Here is a 14638-nt window from a genome sequence, read left to right on the forward strand (position 1 = left end):
AACTGGAGAAAATGTTTCAACTTTCAGGAATGCAGTCAGGGATGGCTTGATGTATTAGAGGCTGGGAGATAATTCTTGGTAATAATCTGTGTGTTGGCAAATGCTTGTGTAAAAATTTATCAGGAATTTATCCATTGGAGGAAAAAAGTCTTTACCAGTGTCAGTGTCCAGAAATTATTTTAATAAGACTGTAGTATTAATTTAACATGATTGAAACAGTAAAATGACCAGATTAGATTGTGGATGCGGTCCTCTAAACCCCTACTCTCAGGGGTTTAGTAGCTGTGGAGATGGTTTCTTGGAGTCTAAAGATTCCAGTACAGTGCCCTTTTCCTAAATTGAAGGGCAGTGAGGTTTGGCTGCTTTTAACAAAGGGTGCTCTGTCAGAGCTGTTCACTTCTGCAGGAGTGGGTGTACCTGGTGAAGCAAGTGAGAAACCATTCCATTACGTTTTTGTTTCTGTGCACTTAAAGGGCTTCTTTTTATGCCTGTCATCAGATACCAGCCAGTATCTCAAGTAACAGTTCTCTTGAGATTACCTGTATGTTGTATCGTCTAGAAATGTTGCACCAAAGTTAGTTTTGTGTATTTATTTTGAAGATATCTGCGTATCTCTGTAAAATACTCTGCAAAATGAGTAAATTGCAATCTTCCTGAATTTGTGTCATTGGGGTGATCATAATGCATTGCTTTCAAATGTCTGTGGCCTAATTTGACTAATGTCAAATTAGTTCCAAGTTTTGTGCATTAACAAAACTGAGTTAGTTGTATGTGATATTTCAGTGCATGGTTTTGGTAAATGTTTTGCCTTTGGTGCTTTTTTTTTTTTTTAATTCCCAAATTGTCAGTATTTTCAGCAGGTTTTACTACACAAGTAGGGTGATGGTGGGTAAGGAGAGAAGGAAACCAAGCAGGTACAGTTTATGAAGGAAGGCATGGAAAGCAGTAGGTGTGATTGTCTTGGGAGTTGCATATTGCCTCAAGTGCAAACACTGGTCTGAGTTCATGGGGGTAGGGCATTATGAGCACGGGCATTGAAAGAGAAGCTCCTAAGTTTGCCTTACTAGGTGACAGAGCACTAATGACAAAACTTTGAACCTTACTCTGGTTACTATTGTATTGTAAGTCACACTTAGTGCTTGAATGCAAGGGCTTGCTTTATATAATAGATAAATCTTCTTTGTTCATGTCCTCCTTCTGTCTGCACTTCTTGCTTGCTGCCTTTTGCTTCTGTTGGGCGTTTTTTACGATAACTAGCTCTTACTGCTGTGAATTCTTGGACCTGGGAAAAAAGGGTAGCAGCAGTGGGGTACATGCAATAAGTTTTGGGATGGAAGATGTATTTTGGTTTTGTCCTACTGCATAGAGCCATGTCTGCTAGCTGTCCAAGAGTGAAGGCCATAAGTGAAGGCCTTTGAGTCCAGCTGGAATTACTGGCTTGCAGTCTTCTGAATCTGAGCCTACTCCTCCAGTCTAGCTCCCTCCAACAGCTGTGTGTAATGGTTTAGTTTGAGCTATTGGAACACTGTCTTTTATTTTCAGGAGTGAAGAAAATGGGTGTCTAGATTGGGTGGAACAATGATTTCTGAGGGTCTACAGTTGTCCTGCGGTGTGAGCTATATGGTGGAGAGGGATGGCTTTGGAACGACTGAGAGGACTTCTAAGGCAGGAAGTGTGAAGGGTGTGGGGAACTCCGAGTGTGTGTGGGAGCCTTTGTAGCAGAAGGAATGGAAAATGTGATGCTTTGAGACTGAAGAGAAGACTGAGTTTCAGAGGAACTTGGAACACGTGGGTTTGGATTTAACCTGTAGGTGCTTCTAAACTGTGTTTGACCAGACTGTTCTTTTTTTCCCCATGCACACTTGAAAGGACAATTGCTCTGACCAGAAGTGGGGATTGCTAAAGTGATTTGTTCAAAATGAACAAATTCATTGTCAAGTTTGACTATAGACGCGGAAGTTAATTCAGTGTGGTCCAAGGTGCCAGGTCACATTAAAAAATGGTGAGATAATACAAAGTATGTATAGGTCAACAAGTAAAATTAATACAAGATAACATTTCCTTGTTAACAGCACTTTGGAATTAAGCTACTCATCCTCAGATCTCCACTGCTAAAGCAATGCAGGAATTTGTCTTTTTTCCCCAGCAGTACCAGCAACGTGGTAAACATGTGGGGTTGTCTTGCTGTCATTCTTGGCAAATACAGTACTAAGCTCCTAAACTAACTTCAGTGCCTTTACGCTGAATGCCATAGCCTCAAGTCTTCCCTTCTGAATAGTGATCTGTGACCTGTGTGTTCCCTTGCAGCCACCTGGCTGACAGTTTTATTAGCTAGTAGTGAACCCAGGGTCCAGCTGTGTTCTTGGAGAGTTAGACTTAAACTTCAGAGCCATTTCCAGTAAAACAAGAAAAAACGTTTCGCTTGTCTCTCAATACATATAAATCAAGAAAGGAACTCTCCTTTAGACTGTAAAGACTCAGGAGTGATTTTTCTGTCTTAAAACACTTGTGGGTTTCTCTAATACAATAATGTGGGAATTAGATGATTTAAGCACTAAGAGTAAAATAAGTTTTTGCCTGAGTGACATAACTTAATTTGGATTTTGGACTATCTACTTTCAGAATAGTAGTCTTCATTGAGAGCTTTGTATCTTGCTAGCTTGGACAGAATTTCTGCTTGCCTATAGATGCCCCCCTGCCTCTAGTTTTGTGCAGTTGACTTAATGCCTGTGCTTTTTTTAATGTGAAACTTGCTCTTAATTCCGAATAATTTTCAAAATCTTACAAAATAAAACCAAAACATTTTTTCCCCATTGTAATCACTAAGGTCTGGAAGGAAGTACTTTGCATTCAGATAGTTTCTTTGCAGTAATCTGGTACAATTGGAATATGAAGTATTGAATTTACTAATTTTACTAGAGCTGCATACTGATATTTGTTAATCAGGATTTAGCTCTGTACCATGATCTGGCAACTCCATTATTACATAGTACAATCAAATGTATGAAATTGGAAGTTCTCTTCCCACCTCTTTCCTAATGTCTTGAGCTTGTTTATGTAAAGTGCTTTGAAAGGCTACTTTTGGGAGGAGGAAAAAATATTTACCCTTGTGTATCAAACTAACTTCTGACTAAACTGTTTTTAAAAGTTTGATAATTGCTATTTGTTTCAAATCAATGACAATTTAAGTGCAAATTAACATATTACAACTTTCCAAATATTACTGTTTTTTCTAAGCATGGGAAACCAGTCCATCTTTGGACAGCATACTCCCTTTGCACTTGACAAGTAGTTAAACTAGGCAATTAGTTCTAGCTGAAAGTTGTTTTATTGTTAGTTTTGTTGATCTATTTTACAAGTAATTTTATCATCTGCTTGTAAAACTTCTGCATACTTCTGATGTTTCAATAAGATCGTGACCATATGGTCTTAAATCATTGCAGTCTCGGAAGTCTGACATACTTGTAGTGAATGGTGGCATATATTTGAAAATTTAAACTTTGCTCTCTTGGTCTTAGTCTTGTTTTGATAACAAGTTAGTTCCTTCATTTTTCCTCTAGGGTTTCAGTTTGACTTCAACTCTCCAAAATTAGTGTTTACTAACCCTGTAGGCGTCATTTTAGTCTCAGTTAGCTTTGCAAGAATCAACTTTAATGAAAAGCAGATGTATACAGTATTAAAGTTCAGTGTGGAAAAAAATAAACTTTATATGGAGGCATCACATTCTAATGTAGCCCTAATATAATCAGTTTGTGATTGGCTTTAAGATGCTCCCTTTTCTGCATTTGATCATATGTTGATTTACACATATTTCAGTTTTATAGTTCTGATTTACAGAGAGGTTGTCTTTGTACATTGTGTACAATGTTGAAGGGCAGATACAAAATTTGGACCCTCCTTTGCAAGCCACAGAAAAAGCCATGATTTCTGATCCATAATGCTTGGCTCTGTCAGTTGCCGTAGGTAGCACGGCCTCTGAGCTCAGCACTTGAAACCACTTTAACACTCTCTGTCCTCACAGCACAAATCTGATGGAACCATGGCATGGTCTCGCTTTGAACTCTGTATTGCAAATTGGGTCCTGGCTTTCACAAAAACAGCAGTGAAACTTAATCTTTTGAAAAATGCTTCCTAAAAAATAACAACTTTGCGCATGTCTTTCCATTCCTCAAAATCTTAACTAGATTGTTTTGGTACAAAGGGCTCACTTAAAATCCTCACACTTTACTGCTCATCGAAGTTCACACTGAGAACACACATGTAAAATCTCTTGAAAATCTTCTGTGCTTTCTCAGTGTGGCTGAAGTTGAATTTGATGGTGTGTTTCATAGGAGGAAAAACATGGAAGTGGTGTTGAGAATCAGGCGGTAGGATTTCCTTGGTGGGACGTCTGGAGCAGCTACAAAACAGCTAGGGGATGGTCTGTGCACAAGACCAAGTCAGAATGCTATTCATTATCCCTTTGATTCAGATGGAAGAGCAAACAAATAGTAGTTTTCTGGAGACAGATCTGTGTTTCTGTTAATTCTGCTGGTGGGCTACACTTCCAGTTCATGATTACCACATTTTCTGTAGATGGTCCTCGCTACTGCTGTCTCCATTCTTGTCTCAAGTCATTGCTTTTTCTCCTGTGTGACTGTTGCACAGAGCAGAGCTCCTTGTCCTCCTGCCTTTGTTTCTGTCGGGGTCAGTGCAGAATCTAAGCTTGGCAGAACTTCAGCTTCATGTCACGTCTTGCCTCTAGTGTTGATGTCTCATTAGTAAGCACACTTTCTTGATTGGATAGTAATATTATGGATCTCACCACAGAGAATTAAAGAGAGAATAGCTGGCAGATCAACATACAGGGAACAGAAGCTTACAAAAGAAAGGAGCTATGTCTTTTAGAGTAGTTACTGTATGCATAGGTTAACTGAACTGTTTTTTCACAAAACATGGTAGGAATGCCTATAGCACAGCTTGTAACACTCTTTTTTCAGAATTTGATATGTTCATTTTTAATGTAGTATGCTTGAGGGAATTGAATTAGATTAAAATATTCGGTAATTTAAGTCTTTCAAAATTAATTTCCTATTTCTGAGATGCTTTGTCTGAAGGCAGGTATTTGAAAATAGGGAGAAAGCAGATAAGCAAATTTGGAGTGAGAAGTGGGAGGGGTAGTAGGAGAAAGAGTAAGTTCTTGGAGTTGTTCTTGTGGAGGTTTTTCACAGGTGAATGGAAGGAAATAGAGACAAACTAAAGCTCTGTTTTTGTGTAACTTCCCTTTTGGAACAGAACATTAACAATGGAGAGATGCTGAAAGTTGGTGGTAGGGCTAGGAAGATGGTGAAGGATGCTATATTTCTTCGCAATGAACTAGACGTTACTAGGACATCTATGGTTTTAGTATTTTGAACAAATGGGACCATTTGACAATGGAATACAAGATTGTTATCCTCAAAACAGCTGGAATGACTAAAAACTCACAATTCAGAGGAAGGAGAGGAAACGTTACTGTGTGCTGCATGTATAGTGGTGCTTGGAATCTGTGTGAAGGAGGGCATGCCATGTCATTGGTTTTTATTTTACTGTTTGCATTCTATTAAGGAAGGCACTCTAAGGTATAGAGTGAGTCTGAGTGTATATCAGATTGAACCCAGGCATTGCGTAGACTAAAGATGCAGTAATTAAGGTTGCTTACTTGTCTGTGAACTAAGCAGGCACTGATGGTCAAGCACATAAACCAATGTCTCTGGCTGGGTAACTTTTGTTACAAATCTTGGCGTAAAGTGAGAAGTAAGAGGGACTCTGGATTTGAGACTGAAGCAGCACAGTCATGCAAAAACCATTTCCTCTGCTGGATAAAAAACATGTACTAAACCAGTATTTTGTTACTACATTTATGGAGGCAGGTTATCAACCCAACCAGTTGAAGGTTTTCAAATTTTAAAATTCTGCTTTGTATTGCTACCAAAACCAACCTTAAGTTTGTGACTGGAGCATGAAATACTGAAATAAAATGAGGGGTTTTATTTAAGGTTGTAGGTTTAATACTTTTCTTCTGTTTGTACAGCCTTGGCCCTTTGGTGAGTAAAGTAAAGGAGTATCAAGTGGAGACCATTGTAGATACCCTCTGTACAAACATGCTTTCAGATAAAGAACAGTTACGTGACATTTCAAGCATTGGCCTTAAAACTGTGATTGGAGAACTCCCCCCAGCTTCCAGTGGTAAGGCATTTTGTACTCAAGACTATCTAGTTTTATCGTTTCATTACTAATTAAAAAAATGTAAAAGCTGGGTCCTTTAGTGCAGAGGATTCAGTTCATTTAACATTGGAACTAATTTCTGTAGGAGGAAAAATGCATGGCACAAATATCCTTTTAGTTTCTTCTTCTCTGACTGTATTTCCAGATTTTACTAGTTTAAAAACTTTTTTTACTGAAGAATTGCATTAATGTGAAAACCAAACTTACAGTATATGAACTTTGGTATAACAAATTGAGTGTAAAAGCTCCTATTTTCATAATTGCCTGGTGGAACGTTTCTAGGTTTTAGTAATAGCTAAATCTCATCTTGCTTTTTGATTGATAGTGTACTTTAAAATTGATTATAACTTGGGTATTTTTCTTTAATGATCTGATTTCTTGTCTCAGTTTCTGGTAAGTGTTCTGGAAAGTACCTTGTGTTTCTAACAAATGCCTGTTAAATTACTGAAATGCTTTACCTGTAGTTTTAAATGAAGGCAGTCTTTCCTCCAAAAGAGATGGTAATGATGAACAGCTCATCAGTTAATGGCATTACTTTTTTATTCAAGTGCTTTTCAGATATCGTAGTGTAGGATATGAATGAGAATAGAGATGTGATTAAAAAGGCTTTGGAAATGCAGTTTTTAGAGACTGAGGTTTCTTAAATTAAAAAAACCACTCTGATTTTAGCATCCTTTTATTTGAAAGTCCACATGTAAGTCTTGCTTTTATCAAGCAGTAGTGAGATGCGGAAACTTTAAATAAATAATAATTTTAAATAAAGCAGTTTAAGCTTTTATTCTTTTGTCTGCCTACACAAAACAAAAGGAGATTTTGGGGTGTAAGTAAAGCTCAAACAAATGTAGCAAAATCTTTCAGTATAGTTAGTATTGCTAGGACAGAAGGAACCTAGGTGTTATTTCTTGCTTTCAACTCAAACATAGATTGTTGTCTTTTTTCTTAGCCTTTATGGTAACATATTTGACTGTTCAATTGCTATGTTTAGTTTTAGTCATATAGTTAGAATAAGCCATAAATATATATATTAAACTAGATCTAATATAAGTTGGAATGGTATTAATTAATTAATCGAAATTCCCAAAATGTGATTAAAAAAACTTCATGAAAATGAAGATGAGCACTAGCCATTGGCTAGCTTTTACCATGACATGAATTTCTTCTCTTCTCATAATTACTCTGAGCAACATTGAGACAGTTGGGGGAGAGGGGAACTCTGGAGTTGTGGTTAAGACATTTTTACTTGAATTTTAAAATACTTTGAGTATACATTTTTTCCCCTTTCTTAAATGTTTCAGCAGTATTTCAGGTACTTATTATTTAAGTAGCTTCTTTTACAAAATCATTTTATTTTGCTTTTTCGTTTTACAGCTGTTCTTTAGAGGTGGCTCTATCTACTTTTGTGCTTCCCCTTACCATTTAGCTATTTCTTTATTTTTACCTATAGTCCTTTCATTTATTGTTCTAGACTTGTCTTGGCCTTCACTTTCCATTGCTTGCCCTGCTAAAACCAGTGTCTTTTCTGTTGTATATATCTTATGGGACAATTAAGAAGCCTTCCCTCTCAGTATGTTTCTACACAGATAGTCTTTCAGCTCTAATGCAGAGCATACATTACATTAGCAAACAAACTGGCTGTTCAAGCTTGTTTTGTTGGATGGGAAAAGCTTTTTTATGTTGAGATCGGGTTGCTTTCCATAGTCACAAACATGATCTCTGGTGTTAAGAACTGTATTTTTTTTTAATTATGAAAATGCTGAGGTTTTGTTGTACTTTCAGGTTCTGCATTAGCAGCTAATGTTTGCAAAAAGATCACAGGGCGTCTCACTAGTGCTATAGCCAAGCAGGAAGATGTATCTGTTCAACTGGAGGCACTGGATATCATGGCTGATATGCTGAGCAGGTAAACATCCCTCTTCCAAAACGCTGGTAAATGCTGATAAATACTCCTTAAAGCTCAAACTTTCATTTTCCAAATGTTAAATTTAAATTACTTTAAGTTATGTGAAAAGATATGCTAAGGTATTAAGTATAGGTGAGACTTCATTTGAAAAAAAGAAAAAGTGAATGCATTGGAGGTAAGTTGTTTGATAGATCGATTATTATTTAATCTTCTGAGAACTGTAGTTTTAAGCATATTTTAATGTTTATTGCTTTGAGGGTATATTTTAAACTAATTTCTTTTAGAAGTTCCAAAACCTTAAATTTAAACACTTAATTTGAATCTTTGTGATGTTTTGGGAATATTTAAAGGAATTGTTGTACAGTATATGAACAAAGTTATCTAGATTCAATTGTTTTGAGTTTGTGTTTTGTCTGTTTTAAGGCAAGGAGGACTGCTTGTTAACTTCCATCCTTCAATTCTGACCTGTCTGCTCCCCCAGCTGACTAGCCCCAGACTTGCTGTGAGGAAAAGAACCATCATTGCTCTTGGTCACCTGGTTATGAGTTGTGGCAATATGGTTTTTGTTGACCTCATTGAACATCTGTTGACAGAGCTGTCTAAAAATGATTCCATGTCAACAACTAGGACCTATATACAGTGTATTGCTGCTATCAGTAGGCAAGCAGGTCATAGAATAGGTAAGAAAAATATATAAATTATCTGTAACTTCAAAAGTTTTTAGATGAGAGTAATTACTTTGCTAATATTATTCTCTTATAGGTGAATATCTCGAGAAAATAATTCCTTTGGTTGTAAAGTTTTGTAATGTAGATGATGATGAACTACGAGAGTATTGCATTCAAGCCTTTGAATCCTTTGTTAGGAGGTAAGTTATTCTCGGGTACCTATTTCAGGCTTTTGTAAGATCTAATAGTGTGCCATTTGGTTGTAAGCTGTCAAGAGACAGTCTCCTTTGTACAAAATATTTTTGCAAGCTTTGAGCTGGAACTGTTTCTATAACTCTATCTTGTAACTTAACTGTTAAGCAGTGTGTTATGTCTGTACTTCAGAAACTTATTACTCTGCCATTGCTACTGATGCAAATGCAGTGGTGGTGGTGATAGTATTCTAATCATTTGTTGTCTGATAGTGGTGACAAAAGATTGATACCCAAAGGCATCTTGGTCCTCCACAACCTTCCAGTCTAGCAGATCCAGTTACATAGTAGCATTGCCCTTTCTGACCTTCCTTTCTGAATTTCTGTAATTCAGACGGATGCACTGATGGTATTTGGTTTGGCAAATGTCTCCAAAGTACAGTATGTGGCATGAAGTCTTTTAGAAATATTTTAGTTCTTCAAAGTAATTTGACATTGATTGTATTTTTGTATTACACAGATGTCCTAAAGAAGTTTATCCTCATGTGTCTACTATTATAAACATTTGTCTTAAATATCTTACCTATGATCCTAATTATAATTATGATGATGAAGATGAAGATGAAAATGCTATGGATGCTGATGGTGGTGATGATGATGATCAAGGTATACTCTTCTTTTTGTTTTGGGGGGAGAGGAAGAGCTTGTGAACCTGCACTCATCTGAGAAAATTGACACGGGTGGTATTGCTACTAAGTACTAGTATTTGAATGACTTGTATACTTTTGTATTCGATTTTTGTACTGTTTTTAAACATACCTTATGAACTCACTTCTTGGAATAAAAGTATAGATCTTGTTGCTGGAGATAAATAATTCCAAGGGTGAACATAAAGTACAAGACAAATACATTAAAATACTTGAACGGTGGACAAAGGCAGAAGCATGTAGGATGATATAGCTAGAGTGAGAACATCAGTTAATGAATTGAAAATACATATTTAGCATGGGAGAGGCTTCTCACTACTTTCCACTGTAACATATGGTTACCTAATGCATAAAATCAGAATAGATTGAAAATTGCAAAATACTCCGTATTTTTCTGTAGGATAAAAAAATCTTTTAGACTGAAAGGCATAACATATTGTTAATATGGTGGCAATACCTTGCCATATGTAAGCTTTGTGAAAACTTGGACACACAGGTAATCTGAACCCAGAGCATAACATTCTCATTACTTCAAGAATGAATGAGCTGCATAGTTGTTGCTTTAGCACTTAAAAAGTCAGTTTGTATTGTTGTATATTTTTGTTGTAATTTTGGGGGGCAGAGTATGGTTTGTTTTATTCTTAGAAAGAAACAAACAGAATAATTTGTTGAATCTTGGTCAGCTAGTAATTGTTGTTGCGTTGTTGCTTTTGTCACGAATGAAGAGGAATATAGTTTAAATCAGTAGTCAGGCTGTAAATGTGATGGGAACCACCTTGTCCTGCTTGCAGTTTAAATTAATATATGTGTAAGACTAGTGTGAAAAACTGGCAGAGAAAATAATTAGCCTTATGATTTAGGCAGTTTAGAACACTTTTTATGTATGGTTTTTAACATACTCTGAACCTATTTCTTTGGTGTGCCTTATTCAAAGAACTCAAGTGTGTTCTTATCAATTGTTTAAAATAAAACTTGATGCTTTGATTGTCTAGACTTGAACTTATGCATAATTTATTTTTTCAAGGGAGTGATGATGAATATAGTGATGATGATGACATGAGCTGGAAAGTGAGGCGTGCAGCTGCTAAATGTTTGGATGCTGTGGTTAGCACACGGCATGAAATGCTTCCTGAATTCTACAAGACTGTGTCTCCTGCTTTAATAGCCAGATTCAAAGAACGTGAAGAGAATGTTAAAGCAGATGTTTTTCATGCATATCTTTCTCTTTTAAAACAAACTCGACCTGTGCAAAGTTGGCTTTGCGATCCTGATGCGATGGAACAAGGAGAGACACCTTTGACAATGCTTCAGAGTCAGGTTATTTGTCAAGATTTTTGTTATCTTTGAGAAGATACACTGAAGTTGTGCCCTGTTCATAAGGATAGTTCTTGAAATATGCCGTATCATACTTTCTTCATACACAGATTTACAGTTTATTACTGTAGTGTTAACATAGAGAGCAAGCCAGGTAAACTGGCCTGGAAAAGTGCAGCAGTCTTGGAAACTGAAATTACCTACTTATGCAAATGTGCTTATCTGACTTCAGTTGTTTACCCTCACCTGTAAAAGTTGCATGTCCTATGAGTTTAGCCAAATTACCAAAGCAAAATAGTTATTTTGTGCATTCTGTAATGAAGATGTAAGCTGTAATGATCAAGATAAAACTTGATTTGCTACAACGTATTTTATTTGCAGAATAAAAAGGATAGTGCTGAAAAACTTTTTCTAAGTGAGTTATTTGGGTGACTTTTCAGTTGTTACTCTCTACAGTTTTATTAATGCAAATCTAGTTTTGCTTTGTTTTATCTCACATTTTCAAGTTAAATTACGATTTTTTTGGATAGCAATTCTTTTGAGTCTTGATTTGCCAGTGTTTCTGACTTCTCTGGTTCTGTAGACAAATCAGAAATTGAGGGGTAGGACACACATCTTTCTTTATATCCCCCCAGTGATCAAAGATGAAAGAAATGTCAGCTATTGAATCAATTAACAAATGTGCCATGATTACAGGTCCCCAACATAGTTAAAGCCTTGCACAAACAGATGAAGGAGAAAAGTGTGAAGACTCGTCAGTGTTGCTTTAACATGCTGACTGAGCTAGTAAATGTATTACCTGGAGCCCTAACACAACATGTTCCTGTACTTGTACCAGGTATGAGAAACATACTATTAACTTCAAGATTTATTAGTAAATTGGATGTGAAGTTTTGAAATCTTTGTCTTGACTGTGCTTTTTGCAAAAGCTTTGAAGTGTTGCTGCTATTTAAAGAAATTGGCAAAATAATCAGCTACTGTGTGGATCCATATAAATATTTTAGCGACATATTTCCATTAATCTTGAAAACAAGGGTTGGCTCTGAGATTGAGATTTTATTCTGCTATATCTAAAAAGAAGTTAATTTGCTTCTTAATTGCAAGATCAAATTGCCTTCTTGCTCATCTCAACAGAGCAAAATACTGTCCATATTTTAGCTTTTGGGACCTAAAATGTTGACTTTTGAAGTAACAATGAAAAGTAAGTTTGGAAAAGTTAAAGGTTCAGAATCCCATTATAATTAAGAAAATACATCACAAACCATCAAATGGCCCATGTCCTCTGTGTAAAAGAAGCTTGAAAACTAATTGATTGAATAAAATGGTGAGAGGGGCCTGGAAGCATTCAGGAAAGGCTGGCAGCAGAAAAACATAAATTAAGTATAGCTGCCTTCCTTCAGAAATTTTGAAGTGTTCTAACAGAATATAAATACCTAACCTAAAAATACATTTTTCTTTTTTTTTCTTCCAGGAATAATTTTTTCACTGAATGATAAATCAAGTTCTTCTAATCTGAAAATAGATGCTTTGTCGTGTTTGTATGTGATCCTCTGCAATCATTCTCCCCAAGTCTTTCATCCTCATGTTCAAGCATTGGTACCTCCAGTTGTAGCTTGTGTTGGAGACCCATTTTACAAGATAACATCAGAGGCGCTTTTGGTCACCCAACAACTTGTGAAAGTCATTCGTCCTTTAGACCAGCCTTCTTCCTTTGATGCTACTCCTTACATCAAAGATTTGTTTACTTGTACAATCAAGAGATTAAAGGCTGCTGACATTGATCAGGAGGTGAAAGAAAGGGCAATATCTTGCATGGGTCAAATAATTTGTAGCCTTGGTGACAGCCTAGGCACAGACCTGCCTAGTACGCTTCAGATCTTCCTAGAGAGACTGAAGAATGAGATCACTCGGTTAACTACAGTGAAGGCCATGACATTGATTGCTGGTTCTCCTTTGAAGATAGATTTGAGACCAATCCTTGGGGAAGGAGTTCCTATTCTTGCTTCTTTTTTGAGAAAGAACCAGCGAGCTTTGAAACTGGGCACTCTCTCTGCTCTAGATATTTTAATTAAGAATTACAGTGACAGCTTAACAGCTGCCATGATTGATGCTGTCCTGGATGAGCTTCCACCTCTGATTAGTGAAAGTGATATGCATGTATCACAGATGGCCATCAGTTTTCTGACAACGCTGGCTAAAGTATATCCTTCCTCACTGTCAAAGATTAGTGGGTCCATTCTCAATGAACTTATTGGGCTGGTGAGATCGCCTCTACTTCAGGGTGGAGCACTTAGTGCCATGCTAGAATTTTTCCAAGCTTTGGTTGTGACTGGTACAAACAATTTAGGCTATATGGATTTACTGCGCATGTTAACGGGTCCAGTGTACTCACAGAGCACAGCACTTACTCACAAGCAGTCTTATTATTCCATTGCCAAATGTGTTGCTGCCCTTACTCGAGCCTGCCCTAAGGAAGGACCAGCTGTTGTAGGTCAGTTCATTCAAGATGTCAAGAACTCAAGGTCCACGGATTCCATACGGCTTTTGGCTTTGCTTTCTCTTGGGGAAGTTGGGCATCACATTGACTTAAGTGGACAAATTGAGCTGAAGTCTGTAATACTAGAAGCATTCTCTTCTCCTAGTGAAGAAGTCAAATCGGCGGCATCTTACGCATTAGGCAGTATTAGTGTTGGCAATCTTCCTGAGTATCTGCCATTTGTCTTACAAGAAATAACCAGTCAGCCTAAGAGGCAATACCTTCTTCTTCATTCCTTGAAAGAAATAATTAGCTCTGCATCAGTGATTGGTCTCAAACCATATGTTGAGAACATCTGGGCCTTACTCCTGAAACACTGCGAATGTGCAGAAGAGGGTACAAGGAATGTTGTTGCTGAATGCTTGGGCAAGCTTACGTTAATAGACCCAGAGACTCTGCTTCCACGACTCAAGGGATACTTGGCATCAGGTGAGTAGTAGTAACTCATGTACATATTGTAGCAAATAGTCTTATGCTATCTATTAATAAATTGATCTAGTTTTGCAAATTATTTGCTTAAATTTTGTGATACTCTTGAATTTTTGCTTTCCTTCCACCCCAACAATGTGAAGCTTAGATGGTTCCATTTTTACTAGAAGTTGTTAGTCATACATAACATGAATTAATTTTATGGGCTGCTTTCAGCCTGTGGTATTTCAATTAATGATGTTATGTTTAACTAAGTTATAAACTTAAAGGGGAAGGAGCATGGGTGACAAAGTGACAGCACTACTTGACAAACCAGTTGCAGCATGTTGACATTTTGATGTAAATTACAATTTTTAAGGATTAGGAAGGATCATTGTGCATAATTCATTTCAAGAATATTGACATGTTTTCTTCATGTGCTTCTGCTTTAAAGAGGAGAGTAGTTTGTAAGCCTATGTGGTGTATTAAAAAATCTGTCCTAACAGGCTCATTACTTGAGTTTTCTGTAGCAGATAATGTTAAATGTTTGTTACAAATGTTATGATCTCTTTTTCCCTGTTTAAAATGGAACACAAGAGCATCTATGGAAAAAACATACTGCATTGATAGTAATAAGTTTTAAGTGTTCTTAAGACCATTAGAAGTCT

At 36.7% G+C, this 14638-nt stretch overlaps 1 protein-coding gene across 2 annotated transcripts in view; it reads left to right on the forward strand.

The window, feature by feature from the left end:
- Positions 1 to 14638, forward strand: part of CAND1 (cullin associated and neddylation dissociated 1) — a 29555-nt gene that overhangs the window by 9750 nt on the left and 5167 nt on the right. Inside the window, exons 3-10 of one of the 2 annotated variants that reach the window (XM_059816534.1) lie at positions 6053 to 6207; positions 8023 to 8146; positions 8570 to 8826; positions 8909 to 9014; positions 9526 to 9671; positions 10737 to 11029; positions 11723 to 11864; positions 12498 to 13991. In XM_059816534.1, the coding sequence (XP_059672517.1) occupies positions 6053 to 6207; positions 8023 to 8146; positions 8570 to 8826; positions 8909 to 9014; positions 9526 to 9671; positions 10737 to 11029; positions 11723 to 11864; positions 12498 to 13991 (2717 nt within the window). The remainder of the gene's footprint in view (positions 1 to 6052; positions 6208 to 8022; positions 8147 to 8569; positions 8827 to 8908; positions 9015 to 9525; positions 9672 to 10736; positions 11030 to 11722; positions 11865 to 12497; positions 13992 to 14638) is intronic. The other variant, XM_059816535.1, reaches the window with a different exon arrangement.

Source organism: Gavia stellata, chromosome 4 (assembly GCF_030936135.1).
Source record: "Gavia stellata isolate bGavSte3 chromosome 4, bGavSte3.hap2, whole genome shotgun sequence".
NCBI classification, from domain to species: domain Eukaryota; kingdom Metazoa; phylum Chordata; class Aves; order Gaviiformes; family Gaviidae; genus Gavia; species Gavia stellata.